This window comes from Prionailurus viverrinus, chromosome D2 (assembly GCF_022837055.1).
Source record: "Prionailurus viverrinus isolate Anna chromosome D2, UM_Priviv_1.0, whole genome shotgun sequence".
Lineage (NCBI taxonomy): Eukaryota > Metazoa > Chordata > Mammalia > Carnivora > Felidae > Prionailurus > Prionailurus viverrinus.
In genome coordinates, this window is record NC_062571.1 from 11,010,752 (window position 1) to 11,034,600 (window position 23,849).

Below are 23,849 nucleotides of genomic sequence, written 5' to 3' on the forward strand. Positions count from 1 at the left end.
ATAACACCACTTGCTAGTTAGTGTACCAGTTCTCTTTCATATGAAGGCAGAAAATGAATCCGTACTATTACAGGGGGAAAAAACTGCCCTGAGCAAGGAAGAACCTTCTAGAATGAAAGCTGTATAAAAATTAAATGATTTGGGAGACAGTGATCCTTCTGTCATTGGTGGTTTTAACGAACTCCTGATGTCCCCGAGTCAGGGAAAGGGCAGGGGTGAGGCTAGGTGGTTCAAACTGCCTGCTGACTCTGAGTTTCCGTCATCATAAAGGCAGCAAGCTTGCTGGGCCACAAGGAAATCTGAAGGCATTAAAGGCCATAGGGCAGGGTTTGCATTGCCCCAGACCCCTCTCAAGTTAACAGCTCAAGGTTTTATAATGCCTCCCAACTATACATGAAATGGAGAAAGAAGAGAGTGAGAAAGTTAGTTAAATAGTTTAATCAGAGCAGTTTTCCAATTCTAAAATTAACAAGCAGACTTGTAATAAAAGAGCTCCAATGTTTGCAAAATGATCTTGCTTCCATTCTGAATCTGTCTTTTTATTTGTAAAGATAAGCATTACATTTAAAAGGACTCAAAATGGAGTGACTGGTAATTATCACCCGTGGTTTTTGATGCATCTGATGAACTCCCTGAATGGATATTGCTTCAGCTTTGATATTAAAAAAATGGCCGGACGAGAAGTCCTTAATCAGCAACTGATCACAGGTGGCCAAAAGAAAGAGAAAAACCCAAAACTACTGTCAAGTTCATAACGTATCACATTGTTGGTGGATGACACTGGCTCCAAATATACAATTAAGCCCACGACACTTTATTACTATGAGTAGAATTATCATGAAAGGTCTCTCACGTTCATCAACTTGCTTCTGGAGGTTTTCTTTGTTCTTTTAAACTTGCATAATGAACATGCAATGAATTTTTTCTTTTGAAAGTGTATTTTTTTTTGCAGTCTTTGTGTTTTCATACAAAGATTTCATAAAGTCGCAGTGTTGCACCAGAGCATTACCAAAATAAGAGCACGATCACATGGGGAGGGTAAATGTGAATTTAGTGAATGAGAAGAGCCTCCTCTCGTCCTGAGACAGGCCACCCGTCTTTTTTTTTTTTTAAAGGTGCACGCAAACTGCTTTTCTCACCCTCCCCCACCAGAGAAAAGAATAAAGGAAAAAAAAAAACACACACAAAATCAATCTGAGGAAAAAAAGATCGACATGAAGAAAATAAAGATTTCTTTTTCATGCACACATCTTCTGCATAGCTCAACCCACATATAGTAAGGCACTATTTCCCTTCGTAAGTGGTGTCCACGGCAATCTCTTAAGTGCTACAGTGCTCTGTGACCATTAGAGAGTTCCTCTCAGGATGGCGAAATAAAGGGGCCGGATGAGTGTGGCTGTCACGCGTCTCTGTGACTGTCCCATAGCTCAAGGGGACTTCCAGGAGTCTCAGAAGGAAATCGGTCCATTTGCGTTATGACCGAGAGTGTCCGAAATGGTGTCCTTTCCAGAGTTCCTATGTTGTCTGTGTATGAATCTAGAATATTCTTCAGTCTTTATTCTCAAAGAAAATACACAAGGTGGGGGGGAAAAGCACAGTCGGGTCTTCAGAAACCGAGTTCACTGCTCCCAGAAAGCATATAATGCTGGCAATTCACAAATTCAGCAGGATGTCTCCAAGAGAGCAGAGAGAGAGAGAGAGTCAGAGAGAGACAGAGACCGAAACAGACAGAAAGAGTGAATGTGTATGTTTTGGTTTTCAGAGGTGACCGGAGTCTGAGTTTAATTTAGCTGGTCTTCATACTGTTTCCGGAAACAATCCCCTGCTGGGAAGAATTCCCAGCACCTTTCTTGATACATCTTCCAGACATAAGATTCCTGTCAACGTAAAGGAAATGTATTAACATCATGTGTTTCCCCAGGATCTGTGCATTACCACAAAATACAAGATAAAAACACACATTTGTTGCATATATATATATATATATATATATATATATATCTCACATACCCATGTAACTGTGTAAGTACACATAATTACATGATTCGAAAAGCCCAAATTCATCGAGAGTGCCTAGCTATACCAGACCTCATATTTCTATTAATAATCCATCTTCATCTGGACCATAATACAGTGATGATTAAAAACACTATTTGTGGCATATGATTTGATGGGTTCTCTTAAGGAAATTATTATTAATTGTATCCTTCAAATTCAAACTGCTAACAATCGGAGGTGAATATTTGTGGAGGGAGAATTTCAAATACTTAAGGAGAACCGTAGATATTTCATACACAATTATTTTTAATTGATCCTAATATTGTGGGCTGGAACTCATCTGAAACCATCTGCTATCTGATTAAGCAATCAAGGACATTATACTTATCAGAACACAAAGCCTTGCGTTTTTAGCTAATTAAAAGCTTACATTTTTTATGTGAACTTACGATTTTACTTTCTTGACAAAGGCAATCTTTGCACGCTCGTCTGGGATAACAGGAATTTTTTGTTAAGATACTATATCTGAAAGTAATCCCAACTCTTCAAGTTTAATGCACACATTTTCCCCACCATGTCCATATTCTCTGTCACTTCTTTCAGAAGACAGTGTATGGTCGCTGTTTACCTACCTGTCCCGTGTGCTCTGTTTCATCTTTGTTTATGAGATACATCAGAAAAAACCTACAGATACAGAGAGACGAATCAGAAATGGGTTGTATGGAAATGTCAGCGTTCACAGATACTTCTGATCTGGCTACGGGCTAACTGCACACTGTTGGCAGAGCAGAGAAACGTATCAAAACTGCAAGGCAAAAGACACCACGGGAACCAAAAGCTTAACCATTTTTAAAAAGTACGTTTTCAAAGTAGCTACAATGTGGGCGTGCACAGATCAAGTTATACCTCTCGGGAGCTGCTGTACATCAGGTTTCGTGTCAGATCGCACTTAGCCACTCATGGGGCAGGAATCACAATCCCCATTTAGAAAAGCAGGGATTAAAAAGTTTAAATAACTTGCCTAATGTCCCACAGTTGTGAATGCCGAAGCCTGCTTTTTTCTTTTCTTTTTGCTACAGTGCTACTCTGCCTCTCTTCTGTTTGATAGCAAAATTGGGTTAGAAACCAAGAATAATTTTTTAGCAAACTGCAGCTTGGGCTAGTCCTACAGCAACAGCCAGATTTCTATGTGTTAAAAAAAATGCAACTTTGAATCATGTTAGAACACAGTGCCTAAAGAGGATAATTGGGCCTAAAGAGATCTGTACGTCCTCAGAAAATGAAGATGGAGATTCCCGAGTCCCTAGGAGGCATCTGGAGTCTGCCTTCTTGAAATGGGAAACACGGCCAAGGCTCTCTGAGAGGCTGAGGATGTATTTCACTTATCATTTTCCACCTTTCCATTTCGTGTTCTAGAAGGTATCATTCACATGAAGGGCTGCAAGTTCTTTTCTTATCACATACCCGTCTGATACCACACCGCATACCAGATACACATACCTCCTGAGGACAAGGGGACCGCTAGCTGTGGGTCTTTCTCTCAAAGAGACAGACGAAGCCTGAGTTCAACAGTATAAAGAAAGGAAGCTATGTCTCTTCTGCCTCTCAAGCTTGCTAACAGGGGGGCACTCACTGGCGGGTATAAGGAGGGGCTGGAGAGTCTGAGTCAGGCACACTCACAGGTAATTGGCCAGGTTGTGTTCCTGTAAAGTGTGGGTTTCAAAGCCATGTGGCACTGTGTCGAAGTAATCGTTGCCTATCCCGCAGATGAAACATTTGGTCTAGAAGACAAAGGGAAATATTTACATGTCAGATTTCAGAAAGCAAAACAAAGGAACACACAACTCGCCACTTAGGGGGCAGCTGCTATGCTTACTCGATGTTTGTAGAAGATCACGACAGAAGGCTGTGCCAAACGAACGCTAATTTAACTGTTGCCACAACTATATCTGGCTGGAGGTTTAAATGACATAGGTACCAGCAACAAGTTCACATGTAGGAAGAAGCGTACAGGATCACGATGGCTGAAAAGCACTGTCTTTTCCTTATTTCCTCCAGCTTAAGTGAGAGTGCCCAGACTTAGCCATCAGTCTTGTTCATGACATTAACTCAAGTTATGTAGACGGGACTCAATGTGCCCTCAGCTGAAACCACCAGCTTGGTACCTACTGGAACAAAGTCTGATGACCCGGGGGGGGGGGGGGGGGGAAGGTCCAGATTACTCCCATCTGGAGAGAGCCAAATCAAATATCAAGCTGTGGGGTGTTCGATCAATGACTGAGAGAGGGTCCGCCACGGGTGCAGAATTAACCAATGAACATTCATCATCAGAACTTTCTACTCCAGGAATGAGGTGCCTGCTCTTTGTGCCCCTTGCTTGTTCTAACCAGATCTCTCAGAGCAGCACCTACTTAGGTCCGTGGTGTGCAGGACCAGCACACAAAAGCTAAGGAGAAGCAGGCCTCCCGTTTCATTATGAGAATTTCACATGTATCAACTCAAGCAAATGTGATAGTTATTGCCCTTGTGTGGCTCCAGATGCTCATCCTGCTTGCAAATTAGCAACTGTTTAATGCCATCGGAGGCATATTTATGATGCCTTAGATTCTAGGGCCTGGACTCAAGATGATTAAGATAATTTATTCAATTCCCCCTGCCTTATTGATCAACAACTGTGGACAGCAGGAAGGCCGCATTCAGAAAGGCAACAGGTCTTTATACCATTTGATGTCTTGACTAAACAGGCTCATGCTTCGCAGCTTCACCCACGAACCTGCCCCTCCTCTGTGTTACTTATCGCTGTGACTCTGGAAACCTGGGTAGCGTCCCCGCTTGCTCCAAACACCTCACCTCTGCATATGGACAATCACCCGCTGCTTGTCATGCCAGCGCCTAAGTACTGCTTGAATCCATCTGGTTCCTACATCTTCGGTGGACGTCTTTCGCAAGAGCCTCACCATCTCCTGCCTAAAACATGCTCCCAGCCCACTTCCCTGCCCCTGATCTTGTTAGTTGCTAATGCACTGCCAAACCCCATCACCTTACTTAAAACCCGTTTCTGATTTTCCACAGGCTGTACGTTACACTATACATCTCTCCAATGAGTTATTATAAAGGGTTCAACACACCGCTCTGCAACTTCCTGTTTACTTATTTGTCAGTGAATCCATCATTCTGAATGGGTGGTTCTCCTCAGGGAGCAGGAGACATTACTGTTTGCACGCCCCTGGTGTCCGCCATGTTTCCTGCCTACCACACGATATGCGTTGCGCAGATGGAAAACGGGCCGGGGAAGCCACACATTGCTCATGCCCTTTTCCTACTTTCTCCCACGGCCGTGATTCTTTGATAAAGACAGTAGGAAAAATGAGTGCCCACAACAACAACAACACAGCTGAGTCAGACGCGGCAAGACTCACCTCCATGTCTTCTTTGACTTGCTCCTGTTGGTCTCTTAGCTCTCCAAAAGCATCAATAATTAAACCTGGTGTTAAATAAAAACACACTCGAATCTTTATCAACCAGAGAATAATAATGAAGCTCACAGCCCTGTGGTTAGTCCTCCCAAGGAAAGAGAAAATGTACAGCCAGGTTGGGAGAAGTCGTGAGTGGGCACACACTTGATACTCCTCCTAGGGCAGCAGCGTTATCTCTCGGGGGGCAGAAGCACAGCGGGTACTGTGCTTACACCGTCCCTGAGAAGGGGGTTTCAAAACGAAGTGACAGGGCAGGAAAAACCGCTCGTTACCGCGGCACATGCACCTGGTATGTTAGCCGCCACGTTGTTCCAAGAAAGAGCAATAGAGATTTCTGGTGGCGAAGCGCAGGAAAGTCTACTGATAACATTTTCAAGTACTGATTTGGAAATCAAACGTTACCATATGAACTGGGGAATCTGCCTCCACTCATTCTCGTTACGCGTTCCTCACAAGTAAACTTGCCGGCCTGTTATTAACTGTGTCAGCCAGGAGCTAACTGCACCACGTTGTTTCCTCTCAGCTCGTTTTCCTCCTGTGACTTACTGGCTGCACATCTTTTTCCGAGTGTTTTATGAGTTTGCTCTCTTATAAAATATGTTACTGTTACACTCAGTAAAGACAAAAGGATGGATTATGAATCTTGTCGACTTGTTCATGTACTTTACTGGAAACAAAAAGTACCGTTTTGTGCCTGCAGAGCTTAGAGGATAATAACACATTTATAGACATTTAATTCAAGCCAGGATAAACGTATGAGCAGAAAAAGGTAACAAGAGTGATTTTTCTGAGGGAGAAGAACACCACATTCCAAGTTTCCTTAGGGTAAAGGGAAGAACTGGTACGTTAATATGGCTCTCTGGTTTTTTTTTTTTTTTTAAGTTTAACTTCTTTATTTTTGAGAGAGACAGAGACAGCATTAGTGGGGGAGGAGCAGAGAGAGACAGAGACAGAGAGACAGAGAGAATATCCCAAGCAGGCTCTGTGCTGTCAGCCCAGAGCCCAATAGAGCTCAAACTCAGGAAACCATGAGACCATGACCTGAGCCAAAACCAAGGGTTGGACACTCAGCCGACCATGCCACCCAGGCCCCCTGATGGCTCTCTGGTTTCAACTGAGGGCTCTGGGTCCAAAAACCTGAGTTTGGATTCCAGCCCTGACACTTCTTGACTGTGCACTTTGGCCAAGTTACTTAGACGTATTATGGCTCAGTTTCTTCAAATGTAAATAACACCACTATTTTCACGGGTGTATGAAGGTAAAATGAGTTAATAACATGTGCCAGGCACATAGCAGGTACTCAACAATGATAGCCTTAGGATTCTTTATGAGGCATCAGATACTGTGCTGAGTACTCATATGTACATCGCTTCTTTTTTAAAAAAAAAATTAAAAAATTTTTAATGTTTATTTAAAAAATTTTTTTTAATGTTTTATTTTTGAGACAGAAAGAGACAGAGCATGAATGGGGGAGGGTCAGAGAGAGAGGGAGACACAGAATCCGAAACAGGCTCCAGGCTCTGAGCTGTCAGCACAGAGCCTGACGCGGGGCTCAAACTCACGGACCGCAAGATCGTGACCTGAGCCGAAGTCGGACACTTAACTGACTGAGCCACCCAGGCGCCCCAATGTTTATTTTTGAGAGCGACAGAGTGCGAGCAAAGGAGGGGCAGAGAGAGGGAGACATAGAATCTGAAGCAGGCTCCAGGCTCTGAGCTGTCAGCACAGAGCCTGACGCGGGGCTCGAACTCACGGACCGCGAGATCATGACCTGAGCTGACGTCGGCCGCTTAACCGACTGAGCCACCCAGGCGCCCCTCAAAAGGAGTTAAATGGCTCACCCACCCAACATTATAAAGTTAATAAGTGGCAGGGCAGAAAGTCACAGCGAAGAAAGTGCTCTTAACATTAGGTAATGGGAAAAGAGTCCAAAGAAATCTGTATCCGTCTTCCCCTTTACCAGGGCCCCCTTTGATCCCCCCTCTATAGATTTCTAATGGAGAAACACTGAACAGAAAAGTTCTCGTTGCCTTTTTACAGATAGTACTTGACATTCTGACCTGCCCTTAAGTGTTAACTTGAACAATAAATGGCTCAAATTCTAGATCCTCTTGAACTCCAGTAAGGAGGATGCTCACCTTGAATTATGGCCAAGAGAATAACAATCACGAAGAAGAAGAAGGTGATGTCAAAGATGATTCGATAGATCTCATATTCGTCGCCTGCTGGGTCTTCGATTTCATCGCCGATACCCCCTCCGGCACGTACCCCGACGTACATGTGGAACATGTAGCACTGGAAAAGACAGACACAGTTACTTCCTGGAGACGCTGCCCATCTGCACATTGAACAAAGTTGAGGCTCTCTCTGTAGTTGCTAATCCTCACTCTGGAAACTGACCATCTCTGCCTTCTACATTGCCTCTTTTTGTTTCAGTGTTTGTGATTATGATGCAAACACGTGGCTCTTACACTCTGCTGTCCTTTGAACAAAACTCGACACGACACTCTGCCTCGCACCTTCTGTCACACTTTGCAGGGGATGAAAAATACCTCACTAGCATCTGGCATAAGGTAATCCCATTAAGATCACATTAAGGCCCTTGGGGCGCCTGGGTGGCTCAGTCGGTTAAGCGTCCGACTTCAGCTCAGGTCACGATCTCGCGGTCCGTGAGTTCGAGCCCCGCGTCGGGCTCTGGGCTGATGGCTCAGATCCTGGAGCCTGCTTCCGGTTCTGTGTCTCCCTCTCTCTCTGCCCCTCCCCCGTTCATGCTCTGTCTCTGTCTGTCTCAAAAATAAACGTTAAAAAAAATTTAAGATCACATTAAGGCCCACAAAGCTATATTTAATCACACTGCTCTTTTTTTCTTTTTCTTTGATCAGAACAGACATAGGAGAGAGGAAGGAAAACCTCAATATTTAATAAGACGGAATCTCAGAAATTAAGCTAGGAAAACACCGGACCCAATAACGCCATCCCCTCATCCGTCATGTATGGAATACGATGCTGAAATGTTTCTACTCTAATGTGTACAAGAAAGAAGACAGAGGGGAGAAGCAAGGAGGAAATAACAGCTCATTGTTAAGAATCTGAAACATTAAAGCAACCAATTAGAAGGAGAGCTCCAAGTGCCCACTGCAGAAGAGGGTAGGGTTTCTCAGCCTCAATGCCGTTGACATTTAGGGCCGGATAATTCTTTGGATAGGATCTGTCTCGTGCATTGTAGGATGTTTTAGGAGGATCCCTGGCCTCTACCCACTCAATGCCAATAGCACCTCATTGTAGATAACCAAAAACGTCTGCAGACATTGCCAAGCGTCCCCGGGAGGGCAAAATCACAACAGTTGAGAGCCACTGGCTTCAAGCGTCAGTGTTTTATCTGTTTTCAGGATAAGGGCAGACCTGATCCAGGTCGGGGCCTCCAGATTCAGGGATGCTTCATCCCTCTCCACTGATGGGCTACTGCTCCCGAATACCACCCTGCACTCTATCCACGCCTGTCAGATAAACAACTCCCTATTCTAGTTCTTGGTTTGCATTTCCTTCCCATCTTAAACAATTATTTCCCTTTCTTATCCCATTCCTTTTCACCCTCAGGTAACAAGCCTTCCTCCATGAGGCCTTCTTAGACTGCTCCAGACACTCCGACTTACCCAACTGATGTCATCCATGAGTACAAAACACATTTACCCACCATCTGCCTTAACGAAAGGGGCAAAGGCTTTGACACACACAGTGTCTTCACTTGGGGAGACACCACAATCCCCTGGTCATCTTCTACATTTCTGGCCATCCTTTCTCAGCCTCCTTGGCCAGTTCTTCCTAGAGGAATGTCCCCACTTTCACAGTTAAGTACCATCTCTGTGCCAATGACGTACAATTTTTTTCTGTTTACACCTTGGGTCTCTTTCCGGAATTCCAAACCTGTACCTACCACTTACCTAATTTTGATGCTTCGTGATCTGTCTCACTGCACTGAACTGGCTTCATTACAAGAAGAATGACTTTGGTTACTGCTGTATTATCAGGGCCTAAAATAATGTCCAGCACATGAGAGGAACTTACACATCACTGGGGCGGAGGGGGGGCGGTGAATGAAGAGTGAAAAGTCATGACTGATCAGTGTTCTCATGGAGACTTCACTGTCTCAGCCCATGAACCTCAAATTCTCAGATGACCCCAAAGAGCACAAAGGACAGGCAGCAAGTTGACCCCAAAATGCTCATAGTTCAACAGCTAATATAGTGATAGATGCAGCACACAGAGAGTGTCCTGGAGCAGATGCCTGGAATCTAGTGATCAGAACCGAATAACGACTGGGTCACTCAGGAAGGAGGTTTGTCAGTCTGGCACACAGTGAACAAAGAGGATCAGAGGGCGGCTCTGTCACTGCCCAACCAAGAACCGTCTGGGGCTCAGGTAAGGGGTCTCTCTCACAGGCCAGAAAAGTCATTTTTGTAATGTTCATTTATTTTTGAGAGAGAGTGTGAGCGGGGGAGGGACAGAGAAAGAGGGAGACGCCGACTGTGAAGCAGGCTCCAGGCTCTGAGCTGTCAGCACAGAGGCCGACGCGGGGCTCAAACTCACAGATCGCGAGATCATGACCTGAGCAGAAGTTGGACGCTTAACTGACAGAGCCACCCAGGTGCCCATAGAGTTTTTCTCTAGGGAAGAGAATGCATTCTCCTGCGGCATGAACTCTTAATGAGTAGGATGTTGGTGTTCTGACTCATACATGTGACTCTTAGGAGCCTGGTTAATGTGAGTCTGTCCTCAAGAGGATGTTTAGTTTCTAGACATGCACAGTTGAAGGTAGGACCATGGAATGAGGCTAAATTACCAAAGCAAATGTCTCCTACTTCTCAGGTCTCCTGTCAGCCATCTAGCAACATCCATGTCTCTGCTCACCTTCATTCCGTGAAAGCTCTGATGCTGACAAAAGGCCTCCCACCATATTTCAATAATAGACTCTGGCCATGCTGAAAAGATAGGCAGTCTTATGCATTTGATTGTTTAGGCTTAGTAAGATACCAGATTTTAAAAGTATAAAATTCCAGGTTTACCTGTGGGATTTTGATACTGATTTTCCCAACCTTAATCTACACTACCTGGTTATCCCCAGATATAGCAGGTGGGTGGCTAGAATATGCGGTAGGGTGGTGAACATCCACCTACGTAGGGCTGTCAGGCTTTTAGTTGTCAGATGATCATTCTGCTCCTGAAAATGGAAAATCTCTCATTCACCTTCCTTTTCACAGGAGCAGCTTAAACCTGAACATAAGAGTTGGAGAATGGAAAGCAGTAATTCTGGGACACAAACCGATATACTTTGTTCAGAGAATCTGAGTCATGAGGAAGGAAGGTGCCTGGTGCTACCAACACTGGGAATACGCAGTTATTCTCCAAATTTAATATTCTATGGTTTCTCCCCTACCCACTCATCTCCCGAGTGGATTCATTCCAGAGTTAATCACTATTTATGACAGCTTTAGGAAATACTGAGGAGGGACAGTTTCTGGCAGAGTAATGAAGATCTTTACGAGATCTTTATCCTGACCCCCCCCCCCCCAAAATAGGGGGAGAAATAAAAGTGGAAAGAGAAAGAGACAGAGACTGGCAGAGATTACTTGTTGGGAGGGTAGGGTAAAATAAGTAATTTAGAACAATACCCTGAGCTGGGGATTGTACTTCCCTAGGAGTAACTCATTCTCTCAACCACCTGGTAAGTTTTTTCCAAAAAACAACAGGTCTGGACACCTTCCCTGCAGTTTCTGACTTGGGATATGAGGGTGGCCTCATTGAGCTGCGGTTCATAAAGGGATGCCCTGGTGAGTCTTGGTGAAAGGACCGCCCCTTTTGAGATGAATGTCTTTATATAGGCCAAGTCAGTCTCCCTGGCTAGTTAGCTACAATCATCTTTTTGCCTGGGGCTTTGGAACTTTGGATCATTTTGCACTTTCTCCTTGTACATTCTTGGAGAAGAGGTTCAAATTCTCTCAGGATACTGATGGTTTAATTAGATTCTCAGGCTTAAAACACCATGATCCTAAATAAATAAGTAAAGAAGGAAAGGAAGGAAAGTGTAGGAAGGAAGAAAGAAAAGGGAGGGAGGGAAGGAAGGAAGGGAGGGGAGGAGGGAGGGAGGGAAGAAGGAAGGAGGGGGAGGGAGGGAGGAAGGAAGGAGGCAGGTGGTAGGTGGGCAGGCAGGCATGAAGCATCACAGTCTGTAAAACTGTAGCTACGGCGCCACCTGCTGTTAGGCATGAAACACTGGCAGGTGAACCACATCGCTGTGAAAACCTAAAATGTTCCTACATATGCCAGGAAACTACCAGAAGCAATGAAGGCACTGGAAACTCGGATGTTGGCGAGAAAACAGGGCATGAGTGAAGAAAACCCATCTCAAGCAAACAATCCTCGACCTCACCCTGTGAAGACTAATTGTTAGAGACGGATGTAAACAAAAGATTCTCTTTTGAGAGATACACGCAAGATACTAAGCGTGACCACTTCCTACGCCGTACTTCTGTCTTGCTAGCTGCTAGGTTTTGCTAAGCCTTGACTTTTAACGAGCACTACTACAAGTGAGCAGTTACATTTTAAATGTTGTTGGCTTGTTCAAACCTTGCTGCACAAGTATTAATAAGAGGCAAATTAAAAGGGGTTTTGAGACCAACTATTGTAAGGTAAATCTAGGTGATGTGGCCTCTGATGTGATCGTTTTTAAGAACAATCAGCTGGATACGAGCATGTGCAAAGCTACACAGACTCCTGTGTGCCTGATCCACCTGGCAGCAGTATGGGAGCTGAGATGTTGTTTGTGGCTTGGAATTGAGTTTTCTCTTTTGCAGGAAGACACATCTAAGGTACAGCCTCATGATGCCCCCAACCTCACCCCACCCAAAGGCAAGGTACAAAGCTTACCGTGATGTGTAGAGATAGAAACACCCAGAACAGACCTGGTTGTAGGTAGTCTCACTGGTAGGGGCAGAAATCCCTTAAACTGGACAAAACCCAGGCTGTAGCTCAGTCCTGAGGCCATGGTCGAAACATCAAGAAGCCTTATTTCCTCACCCTAAAGTGAGGCAAACTTCTCTACCTCTTCCCTACACATCCCATGCAACTGGGTCATGCCAACCAGGTAAAGGCAGTTGGTTGTCTTCCTAACTCACTTGTTCAAACCATGCCTGGATTCCTCTCATAAGTTCGTTGGGAAAATTTACAAAAGCAATGGAAACTCATACCAAGAGTGATGTTCGAAATGTAGTCATCCAAGGATACTATCAGGATAATTGAATAGGGTCAAATATGACTCATGACATTAGAAGGAGACACCTGGATGTTTCAGGGGTCTTATTGTGGTAGGAGGGGGGCAAGTGAGGCCCCGCCATTCCCAATGCCAACTCAAGAGCACTACCTGAAGTCATCCTGACTTTCCAGCAATCTTCAGCGATTCAGCGGGCACCACACCCTCTGGCAGTGAATCACCTCGCTAAACTTTCTGACTCAACCAAGGTGGACTTTGAGATTTAGAACCATGGGGGGGGGGGGGGGGTGCTTCTGGAAGAGAAATGAATCTCCCTGGAGTCACAACTGTCTGCTGTTAGTAATGACTGACTCCCTTTTGTGCCTTGTCGACTCCTCCAGCTGTCTGCTCCCCTCCCTGCCTCTAGCCAGCTGCTACCCCGTCTTGAAGTCACCGGGTAGAGAGGCAACGCGGGTATTAAAGGCACCTCTCACAAGACGAGATGAAGGATCCTTACTGGTCGTAAAGTGTCACATGTTTAGTGACTCTGGGGGACGTCACTACCAGTGACGAATCCCTTACTGTGTAAGTTTCTTCTCTCCCTAATCTGTAGTCCTACTCCCTGTAGGAACCCTTGTTAACAGTGTCCCATGTATTCTTCCAGAAACACCGTGTACATATTCTAGTGTATCTAATATGTACATTCCAGCATGTGTATGTGTGCACACAATCAGGATCTTACCATAACACTGTTCAAGATCTTGCCCCTCCTTCCCCACTGAAATGCAATCTGTATGTCTTTCTATATCAGCACGTGCAGATTTGTCTTATTTTTAAACAACAACCTACTTTTCCATGATATGGATTTGCCATAGTTGGTTTCATCGGGACTCTATTGATATAATTTAGATTATTTCCAATTTGTGATAGTAGCAAGTATCCTTAAACCCACAGGAGCATATTTGTAAACAAACATTTAAATCAATACAATCAGTGGAACTGACAAGTCAAAGGGTAAGTACAATGAAAAATGTGACAGATGTTGCAAACTTTCTGTAAAGTCATTGTCTTAATTTGAATTCCCTACAAGTGTTCATGAAAGTGCCAGTTTTTCCATCGATTCAACTGTGGGTATTAACAAACTTTAATATTCTGCAAACCTAATAGTTAAGAAGTGGCAGTTGATTGCTTTGATTTGCAATTCTTTAATCTTTGTCAATTTGTAAGCTGACTGAATTTTACCACGAGCTGATTGTTCCTTTTCCTATTGGTTTACTTCCTAGTGATAAGTACTTAGTAAATTAAGAACACTGGCCCTATGTTAATATTTTTCCTAGTTTTTCATTTGTCTTTAAGACATCGCTTAGTGTTGTTCCCCTTTAAAGTAATTGTTTAGGACCCCATGCATCTTAGGTTTTATGACACACTTAGAAAGACCTTTCCCCATTTAAAAATTATTATTATTTCAAGGACGCCTGGGTGGCTCAGTCAGTTAAGCCTCCGACTTTGGCTCAGGTCATGATCTCCCATGATTCATCTCGCATCAGGATCTGTGCTGACAGCTCAGAGCCTGGAGCTTGCTTTGGATTCTGTGTCTCCCTCTCTCTCTGCCCCTCCCCTGCTTGTGCTCTGTCTCTCTGTCTCAAAAATAAATAAGCATTAAAAAAATTTTTTTAAAGAAAATAAGTAAAATTTAAAAAAATGTTTATTTCAAAAGTCAAATTCTGTTATAATTTTTATTTTCTTTTTGCATTAAAATATGTGTCCCATTCGGAATTTATTTTGATTTAAAGAACTAGGTTGGTATCAATTTTTGTCAAAATTTCCCCAAAAGCATATCCATGGTACCAATACCATTTACTGAATTCTTTTTCATTTCATGATTTCAAAAGCCACGTTTTATCACACTTTTAATTTCCAAGTGTATCTGCATGTATTTCTAGACTCTCTATTCTGTCCCACACATGTGTCATTCTCTAGTACAAAACCTGCCTTAAGTATTAGTTTTTATAACATTAGTAGTTCCCTCTCATTACTCTTTTGGGATGTTTATTTTTTCTAGAGTAATTTTACTGTCACTTTGTTGGTCTCTTACACCACTAACCCCAGCTATGTAGGTATTTTGATTTGGTGCTCAATGAAGAATTCATCTCCTTTCAGCTAGAGGTACATATTTCCAATCTAAGATCTCACCTGTAATAACTTCAGATTTGCCAATATTAGACGGGCAGGTTAAGGAACAGGGGTAGAGCAATATGAAAGCTTGAACATCCATTGATTTTAAAACCAAGACCAAAAAGGTAATTTAAGCTAAAATACTGAATATTTAAGCAAAACCTAAGAGTTCTAGTAAAAGATCGATTTTTGGACTTCGGTGATCTCAGTTAATATGAAAGTAAACAGATAACTAAGGGTTCAAAATATTCTCCAAGGAAATAATTTTAACCGCTGTCCTGGAATCTATGAACCAATTCAGCTAAAGCGTTTATATTAATCCTTCCAGCTCTAAGTCCTTTATGCAAAAAATCTGATTATCAGGCTGGTACAGCAGATGTAAAAAAATGGCAGAAACGGTCCTTTACATTCTGCAAAAGAATGAAAACTGTGGATTCTTTAAAGAGCCACACAACTTTTTACTGGGTACGCTATTTTCTATTCTGCAAGGTTAAAGAGTAACTACACAACCACTCATACTGAAGAAGCAGGAGAATTTTTCACTCATATGAGATCAAAGTGTATGAACTTACCGTTAGCATATCATCACATTTCATATCCGGTGTGTCACCATCTTCACTTTTATTGTAGAATTTTCGGAAAAAGTTGAATGCCACAACAGTATATAGGTATACAACAACAGCTAACAAGCCAACAGTTAATACAAGCTGGAAAGCAACGTGACACAGAACATGCATTAGAAATGCAAGGCATATATGACTGGCATGTTAACATCAGTGTGGGAGGGGAGAATTCTATGAGCACATACCTGGATTTATTGACTAGAAAGTAATGGGATCCATACCTCACACCATACCTTTCTTACCCCCCTCCGTGGGGAAATTTATTTCCATATGCTCTTTATTTTATCAAGTGGTCAGACTGTTTTATGCAAAAGTTGGATACTTAATTGGTTAATGAATGCATACTACAGCTGGAATATGAATAAACTCTGATTGACTTTCACATCCAAATTGATCATAATATGTATGTGCTGAAAATAAGAATTTCACCAAGTTGGTGAAAATATATTTCTGGTTGTATCACAGAAAATCTAAACACACTAAAATGCATTATTTTTTGTGTCTACTTCTCTAATTACAATGAATCCCTATGTTCCTGACCGTGGCAGCATATATTAAGTCCTTCAAAAATAATTTTACAATTATCTGGAGAAAATATGTTATCTGAATAGAGGGCTTAATTCACTTCTGTAAACGAAGTACAATGCCACTATAATTTCTGCACATCTTATTATGAGGACTATTAAGCTCTCTATATTTCTGTAAGTCAAAAATTGATATCTCAAAAAGAAGGAATAATCCTCGCAAAATTTTAGAAGTGAATTGAAAGCAAGCCAAACCTTTTGTGTGAAAATACACAAGAGATTCAGAATCTCCAGTTCTTTAAATATGTCAGGGGCTCAATACTATGAATGAATAAACACTTTTTGCTGATGTCATAGTCACATTCAAAAATTAGAGTCACATATAGAACAACAATGTTGAAATTTAGGAAACTAAAAATCATGATAACTGTTCATATGAACTTAACTATGGACATAGTTCACGTGTTTGGGGGGACATGGATTTAAAAATATGCTGAATTATAAAATTCTGGAAAAGAAGGACTCTGTTAAACCAAATAACGAATATAGAATGTGTTACTCCCAGTAGACAGGTGATAGAGAATGAATCAATAAATATATGCTTCTATAATGAGTTTATGAATAATTAAAGTTTTCACATTACAACTGGGCTCCATTAAAACATAAACTGATCATCTGGAACTAGGCCAGTATGTAAGTCCTTGGAGTATGACCTTGTCAAGTATGAAACATTATAAAAGACCACACGATATCCAATTTTTAAATATCACATCAAATTAAGAACGCAGCATCTTGTGTTTTATTACTATTGTAACTAGTGCATCAGGATTCTGAAACACATTTCAGTTCCCTCTGGTATCAAATGGAGTAAATATCATATTAGGAAAAATTTAACTATTTTCTGCAGTGTTTTGTATGTGCCGGGGCCTGTGCTAACACCTCCACGTTTATGTTCTTATTTCATTTTCTCAGAAACTCTAAAAGGTAGGTACTTTTATTGTATTCATTTTACACAATGAATTGAGATTTAAAAATGTTAAATCAGTTATCCAAGGTCACACAGTGTATCGGTCAAGCCAAGACTTGAATGTAGGTGTAGGGGACTCTTGAACCAATATTCCTCATGGTTTGTAAAAAAAATTTAAAAATAAAAAAAGTGCATATCCTCCATTCACAAAAATCTTTAAAACTATATGTTGCCATTGGAGGTTGGGTTTTATTTTTATTGGTGTATTTGGTGGTTTTTTTTGTTTTGTTTTGTTTTTTGTAGGGAGTCAAAAAAAAATCAACTTTTACCTGCTTGCCATTGTGAGTTACCGATGACAAGATGGTTCTCAGTGTCTTGAATCCCATAGCAATGTCAAGAAGATGAGCAGCAAAAAAAAAGTTGTTATAGTGTCCCAGAACGGACATAGTCATATACCAGGCCAGGTAGAGGAAAGACTGAGAAGACAAACGAGAGGGAAGCATATCAGAAACCAGAAGGAGTGACTGTTGTCCAAAGCTACTCTGATTTCATTCCATTATAATCACTTCATTTACTTTACCTTCTTAGTCTATTTAATTCGAATCAGTTATATTGGTTTATGTATTTTATTGTTATTTAGCTTGTCCTCAGAGGCTCAATGTCTTTCTCTCCTTTATATCAGATAGGCTGTTCTTATGTATCTTTCTATAGAGAGAATTTTACTGACCTAATACTCGATAGCAAGGTGTTTTCACCTTGGCACTACTGAGAGTTTAGACTGGATAATTCTCTGTTTTGGAGGCTCTCTGATGCACCATAGGATGACCAGCAGTGACCCTGATCTCCACTCACCAGATGCCAGCCGTGACCACCAAAGATGTCTCTAGACATTGCCAAAAGTCACCTGGAGGACAAAATTTCCCCCCTTGAGAGCCCTGCTCTACACTCAATCAAAGAACCAACCAACTGTCCTTCCCTCTTTCGTTTTTCATTTACTCACTCTCTAAATCAGTGTATGTGGAGACCTACTAGTTGTAAGAAATCACGTGCGGTATTTTATTAACCAAGCATCTCACTTTATGTGAGCCAAAACAAGTCTAGGAGAAAATGCAAATACTACTTAATGTCACCGAAGGCTATAATAAACCTAATACAATTGGTACTATCTGTAGGAATCTTGTTTATAATCAATGTAAGAGATTCGCTTTACAGAGGTTAGATGTAAAAGCGGATATACTTTTTGAGGGGAGGAGAATAAAAAAAGTAGAATAAAAGATACTGAGATCATGCTTGCTTTCTGGATTAGGGTCCTTGAGCATAAGAAATGTTTTGCCATTGGAGTCAAGAGCTACCCATTTTGGGAAAGGGAGGAAAACTTCATTTTGACTAGAATATATCTTAAGCTTTAACAGAGAACACAAACAAGACAAAGGGGGCTGAGGTGGTATAAATCATCTTTATGGGCAGTTCAGGGCTGAGGTTAGACATCAGGTGGAAGAAAGCAGTACTTGAAAATAGACACCGAGATAAGCCTACGCAGAATGTGCTGAGGAGTGACAGCTTGGTTTGAGAGTGGGCTTCTGTTTCAGAAGATGAGGCTGGAAATGTACGGTGGGGTTGGAAGGCCTTCAAGCCAAGTTAAGGGATATGGGCACATCCCACAGGCACGGGAGAACCCCTGGAGCATCATACGGAATAATGGTATGTGAAAAGCAGCATTTTATGAAAATACCGTCTTGTATATTTGCACATACAGTCTCTCTTTTTATTCTAGCCAGACTCTTGATAAGTAGGCAATCTTAGCCCCAAATTGACAAATGAGGAAAGTGAGCTCACTCCGGTCAAGCTACTTTCTTAAAGAAGATGTAAGTGGCAGAGCTATTGCGTTAGGACACTACTGGCCAACCCCACGGGGGAGGTTATAAGAGGCACGACTATCAGCGGAACTGGCCAGAGAATGACAGAGGGCAGGAAAAGGATCCAATTGGGCACATAATTGAATGTATATATTAGAAGGAGAAGGAAAAGGAGTCCAAGCTGGTCATCTGGACATAGGTAGCAAGAAGAACAAAAACACTAACAGAAAGAGGAAATGGTGGACAGGGGGACTGCGTTTAGCAGGGAAGAGTGAGGAGAGGAGAAGATGCATTTGTCACAGGACATTTGGATGGACACACCCAGCAGGCTATTAAGAAATGAAAAGGCTGAGGAGAAAGGACAAGTGTGTGGACACAAGATGAATCAGGAGACTAATCTAGGTGATCAGAGGAGCCAAGGATACATGTATAGACGACACAGGTGCTGTCCTTAGATAGCTGGATTTCGCAAATAAAAACACAGGCTGCCCAGTTACAGATAAACGTTAGGTAAAGAATAAATAATTTTTAGATTAAGTATGTTCCATGCAACATTTGGGATATACTCACATATAAATATATAAGTATGTATATTGTACATTGTTATAGATATAAAACTACCTATATTTATGTATAGGCATGTATACATACCTATATAAAAATGTAAATATAATATGTAAATATTTAGTTATCTCTAATTAAAAATTTTTTATAATGTTTTTTATTTAGTTAGTTTTGAGAGAGACAGCAGAAGCAGAGGAGGGGCAGAGAGAGAGAGAGAGACAGCATCTGAAGCAGGCTCCAGGCCCTGAGCTGTCAGCGCAGAGCCCAACGCGCGGCTTGAACTCCTCTGTACTTCATCTGGTAAGTCTAGCTGTGTTTCAGACAGAAACCACACTATTGAGGACTGAAGACATGTTGAGAAGTAGCTGGCCAAACAGCCATGAAACTACAGGTGGATGAATAATATAACAGAAACAAGTCTGAAGAAGTCTGTCCACGCCCAAATGCTCTGGAGGCAAGAAAACTAGAGCAAGATACGTATCCTGCATGACACAAGTACTGCGGCATATAAGGAGGTCAAGGAGGATTGACCTTAACTAGCAAAAGCCAAGATGGCCGGGCTACCTGAACAGAAAACATCAGTGCTAGAGATGAGGTGGTTTCCTTTTAATTTGAGGGAGTTGCTTCCATTATTAGAAGAGAAATTTGCTGAAGGCATTAACAGTTGACAATTCTAAAAGATACTTAAAAGACTTGTTTTTGAGATCTTTGGAGAGTTCTCTAAAAGACCCAGTATTCCGGGCCCGTGACTGGGTACGATAGGGGTGGGGATAGAGACAGGAGAATTTGGGGGGTGTCGCAGGTCTTTAGGAGAACAGAATTACCACTCACTGTAAAAGTCACTGCTAATTAGAGTGTGATTTTGAGACTAAGTGAGATATGCAAGGGAGACAAAACCAGAGGAGGGTCTAGGACTAAGCCTTTGGATTTGCTTGTAAGTGACTCTTCGCAAGAGGTGCGTGAGGATGGTAGGAGGATTCTGAACCAGCAGGAGGAGACAAACGTTTGTAGTTGATCCATTCAGCAGTTTCATGACTGTCCCTAGCAACTTCCCATAGAGAGCACATGGGAGCATGAAAACAATTGATAATAATGATTTTTTAAACTGAAAATTCTAAGAGTCAAAAATGTCAAACTATTGAGCAAGCCAGGGTAGTACAACGTGATCGTCCGACCTGACAGTTGGTGGCTTTTAGTACCAGGTGAATTTTTTTCATTATATTTGGATATAGACTTGGGCTGTTAGGCTCTTTGAGAAAAGAAGGATCAATCAAGAACAAAAACCACAATAATTTAATGCACTTAATTTGGGGGAAACTTAAATTTATCACAATTAATGTTTTAAAACTTTATTTATTTAGAACTTCCATTTATTTTAACATCTAGGAAACTTTGAACTCATTACCCAACTAAAACCTAAATGAAAATACATGTGAATTTTCATCTCCGTTTCTTTTTCTTGCAATAAATATATTTTCATGTTAATCTTTCAGCTATTGAAAGAAATGGATTGAGAGATGGGGGCTAATTAATCACATACTTCCTTGGGTCATTCTTAGATAATGGTCTGTATTAAATCAATTGCTGTCTGACTGACTTCCTTAAATCACTGACTGTCCGCCTGCCGGATCCCAACAGACTTGTCTAATCAGAGCGCACTGTACTTTGTGGTAATGAAGTGGGCTTACGTTGTCCGTAAAGACGACTCCTAGTTTCCACATCTGATACTTCACATCAATAGAGTTCAGTCTGGAAAGACAAAAAAAGAAGGATTTGTGGATATGCATGTGAAGCAAAGACTCGGAGGCTTGCAAGAGCCTGCTGGCATTCTTTCCGTGGGATGAAACTGGCAACCATCTCAGGAAATTAGTTCCATCCAAAGCGTCAAGGGAATCTGGAACATCTGGATGATGTGTTCCAGAATTCTGTAATGCTTTTTTAGTGGGATCTTGGAAAACAAAACAAAGATGCAACTTCTATTATTTAAGATTAGCACTTTCTTTTCCTGCATTCAATATAAGGTAAAGCCACTTGTTATGTGAGAATGATTTCTGGAAACTATGCTACTACATTAACCAACATGTGTGCATCCCAAGTTTCCTCGCTTTCATTATACATTTGTAATTGCATTCTGACAGAATAATTTTTACTTAGGCTAATAAAAACTTGCATAAACATCCACATTCACTTTACAACTAAATTTGCCAGTGAAAGGGCTCTTTCATCTTGTTTGTGTTTCCTCTTGTTTAAAAAAAAAAAAAAAAATCTCTACCCAAGAAGGCATTCACCTTTTCCCCTTGGTTCCCAAATTACCTTGTAGACTTACTACAATTTCCCATTTGTTTTGTAGTTGCGGGTGTGCAGGTATCTACGTACATTTATGCCTTTCTCCCTAGTCTGCAAACTCCCTAACACCAAGCACCTTGTATCATACATGGAGTATCTCTCAATAAATGTGCTGGATGAGTAAATCTTAGCATAAATATTCCTGATCTTTGTAGATTAAATACATACATAGTAAAACATACTTTCTAACTTTAGTTTTTTTTTAGAGCTGCCCACTGATTCATATGCTAGAAATTATAACTTTGTTAGCCTATCTAATACTCTAGGTAATTGATATGATAGGATATAAAATATGAGTATTCTTTTCAAAAGGGCTTCTCTATATTTACTGTTTTACACGTTATTTCTTTAGTCATTTTTTTTAGGAAGGCCAATCTTAAATTTCAAGTGGTAGGATCAGTAATCGCTAATCAAAATGGACTTCTTAGAGACTTCTCCCCCAAAGATTACGTTTTAATTTACCTTAGCCTAGGAGTTTTTATCTTAAGGAAATAAAGTTATCTTTGAGCTAGAATCCTGTTACTAGAGATCATTTTTTAAAGTTCTGTGAATATTTAAAATGGGTTTCAATACAAGGCTATTTTTTTTTCTTTTTGTTTTTTAAAGTATATTTATTTATTTTGAGAGAGAGTGTGTGGAAAGGAGGGGCAGAGAGAGAGAGGGAGAATCTCAAAAAGGCTCCATGCTGTCAACACAGAGTCCTATTTGGGGCTCAAACTCGCAAAACTGTGAGATCATGACCTGAACCAAAATCAAGAGTCAGATGCTCAACCGACTGAGCCATCCAGGCACCCCAAGACTATTTTATCTTAAATTTAAAAAGCCAAAGACAGAGAAAAAATAAATAATGGGGTAATTTGCATGAGAGCATGATTATTTCCCATGAAAGCAATCTAAAACAAAATAAGTGTTTCTATCAGGATGACTGACTGCCCCATGGCAGTTTCTTACTTTATTTAAAAAATGGTTATTATTTTTCATTCCTATCAAACATTAGGGTGACAAGTTTGCTGTCAACATCGTGAAGCAGCATACCCTTTTGGTGGTGTAGGACACTCTTTTCTCACCAATCAGGACAGTACTCCTGTTTGGGTGGAGCTGACCCAACCCCTAGGGATGGGCCAAAGCTGATCTAGGCCAACTGGGCACGCATTCACCTGGCCACAGGGCTTGGTTCAGGGGCAGACTGTAAGCCAGAAGCTGAAGAGTTTTGCTAGATGGTTTTGAGATACAAATCCCTCCTCTTTTCCCATAAGGACACAAATGAAAAAGATGCAGGTTTTGTAGGTCCTGGCAGCCATTCTATCCCCAGGAGGTAATCTGGCCACCTGTTTGTTTGACAAGCCCTACATATCTGATTGACAAATAAAACATGCACAAATAGATGAATCATCCTTGCACCCAAACATTCACATTAAGATAATATTAATATGCAAACCAGATGTTTTAAAATTTGATCTTTGTAAATGTTTTAAATAAAGGAACAATATATGTAATTCTTTTTCCTAGTTATGGACATTATTTACTAGAAATTTATTCTTCTAATTTTATTATCCATATTTATTTTTTATTTTAATTTTTTTTCTGAGAGAGAGAGAGAAAATCTTAAGCTGGCTCCACACTCAGCACAGAGTCCAATGAGGGGCTCAATCCCACAACTCTGGGATCATGACTTGAGCCGAAAGCAACATTCGAATACTCAAATGACTGAGCCACCCAGGTGCACCTTCATATTTAAAGGTATTAATGCCATATTAATTTCTTGGCACTTTGCTAGGGGTCAAACTCGCAAACATTTCCTGTGTAAAAAAGTGGAAAATTCCACTAATTTAAAACTATTTGTTCAGGGACACCTGGGTGGCTCAGTCGGTTGAGTGTCCAACTTTGGCTCAGGCCATGATCTCACAGTTCGTGAGTTGAGCCCCACATCAGGCTCGTGAGTTGAGCTCAGAGCCTGGAGCCTGCTTTGGATTCTATGTCTCTTTCTCTCTGCCCCTCCCCCATCATACTCTGTCTTTCTCTCTCTCAAAAATAAACATTGAAAAAAAAATTTAAAAAAAACAAATAACTTTTT

At 41.4% G+C, this 23,849-nt stretch overlaps 1 protein-coding gene across 1 annotated transcript in view; it reads right to left on the reverse strand.

Moving 5' to 3' along the window:
- Positions 1-478: 478 nt before the first annotated feature.
- RYR2 (ryanodine receptor 2) overlaps positions 479-23,849 on the reverse strand; it is a 756,803-nt gene continuing 733,432 nt past the window's right edge. Inside the window, exons 98-105 of the mRNA XM_047824653.1 lie at positions 21,118-21,178; positions 17,339-17,485; positions 15,468-15,602; positions 7,613-7,769; positions 5,418-5,482; positions 3,679-3,779; positions 2,631-2,682; positions 479-1,877 (exon numbers count right to left, since the gene is read on the reverse strand). Coding sequence (XP_047680609.1) covers positions 1,782-1,877; positions 2,631-2,682; positions 3,679-3,779; positions 5,418-5,482; positions 7,613-7,769; positions 15,468-15,602; positions 17,339-17,485; positions 21,118-21,178 — 814 coding nt within the window. The 3' untranslated portion in view covers positions 479-1,781. The remainder of the gene's footprint in view (positions 1,878-2,630; positions 2,683-3,678; positions 3,780-5,417; positions 5,483-7,612; positions 7,770-15,467; positions 15,603-17,338; positions 17,486-21,117; positions 21,179-23,849) is intronic.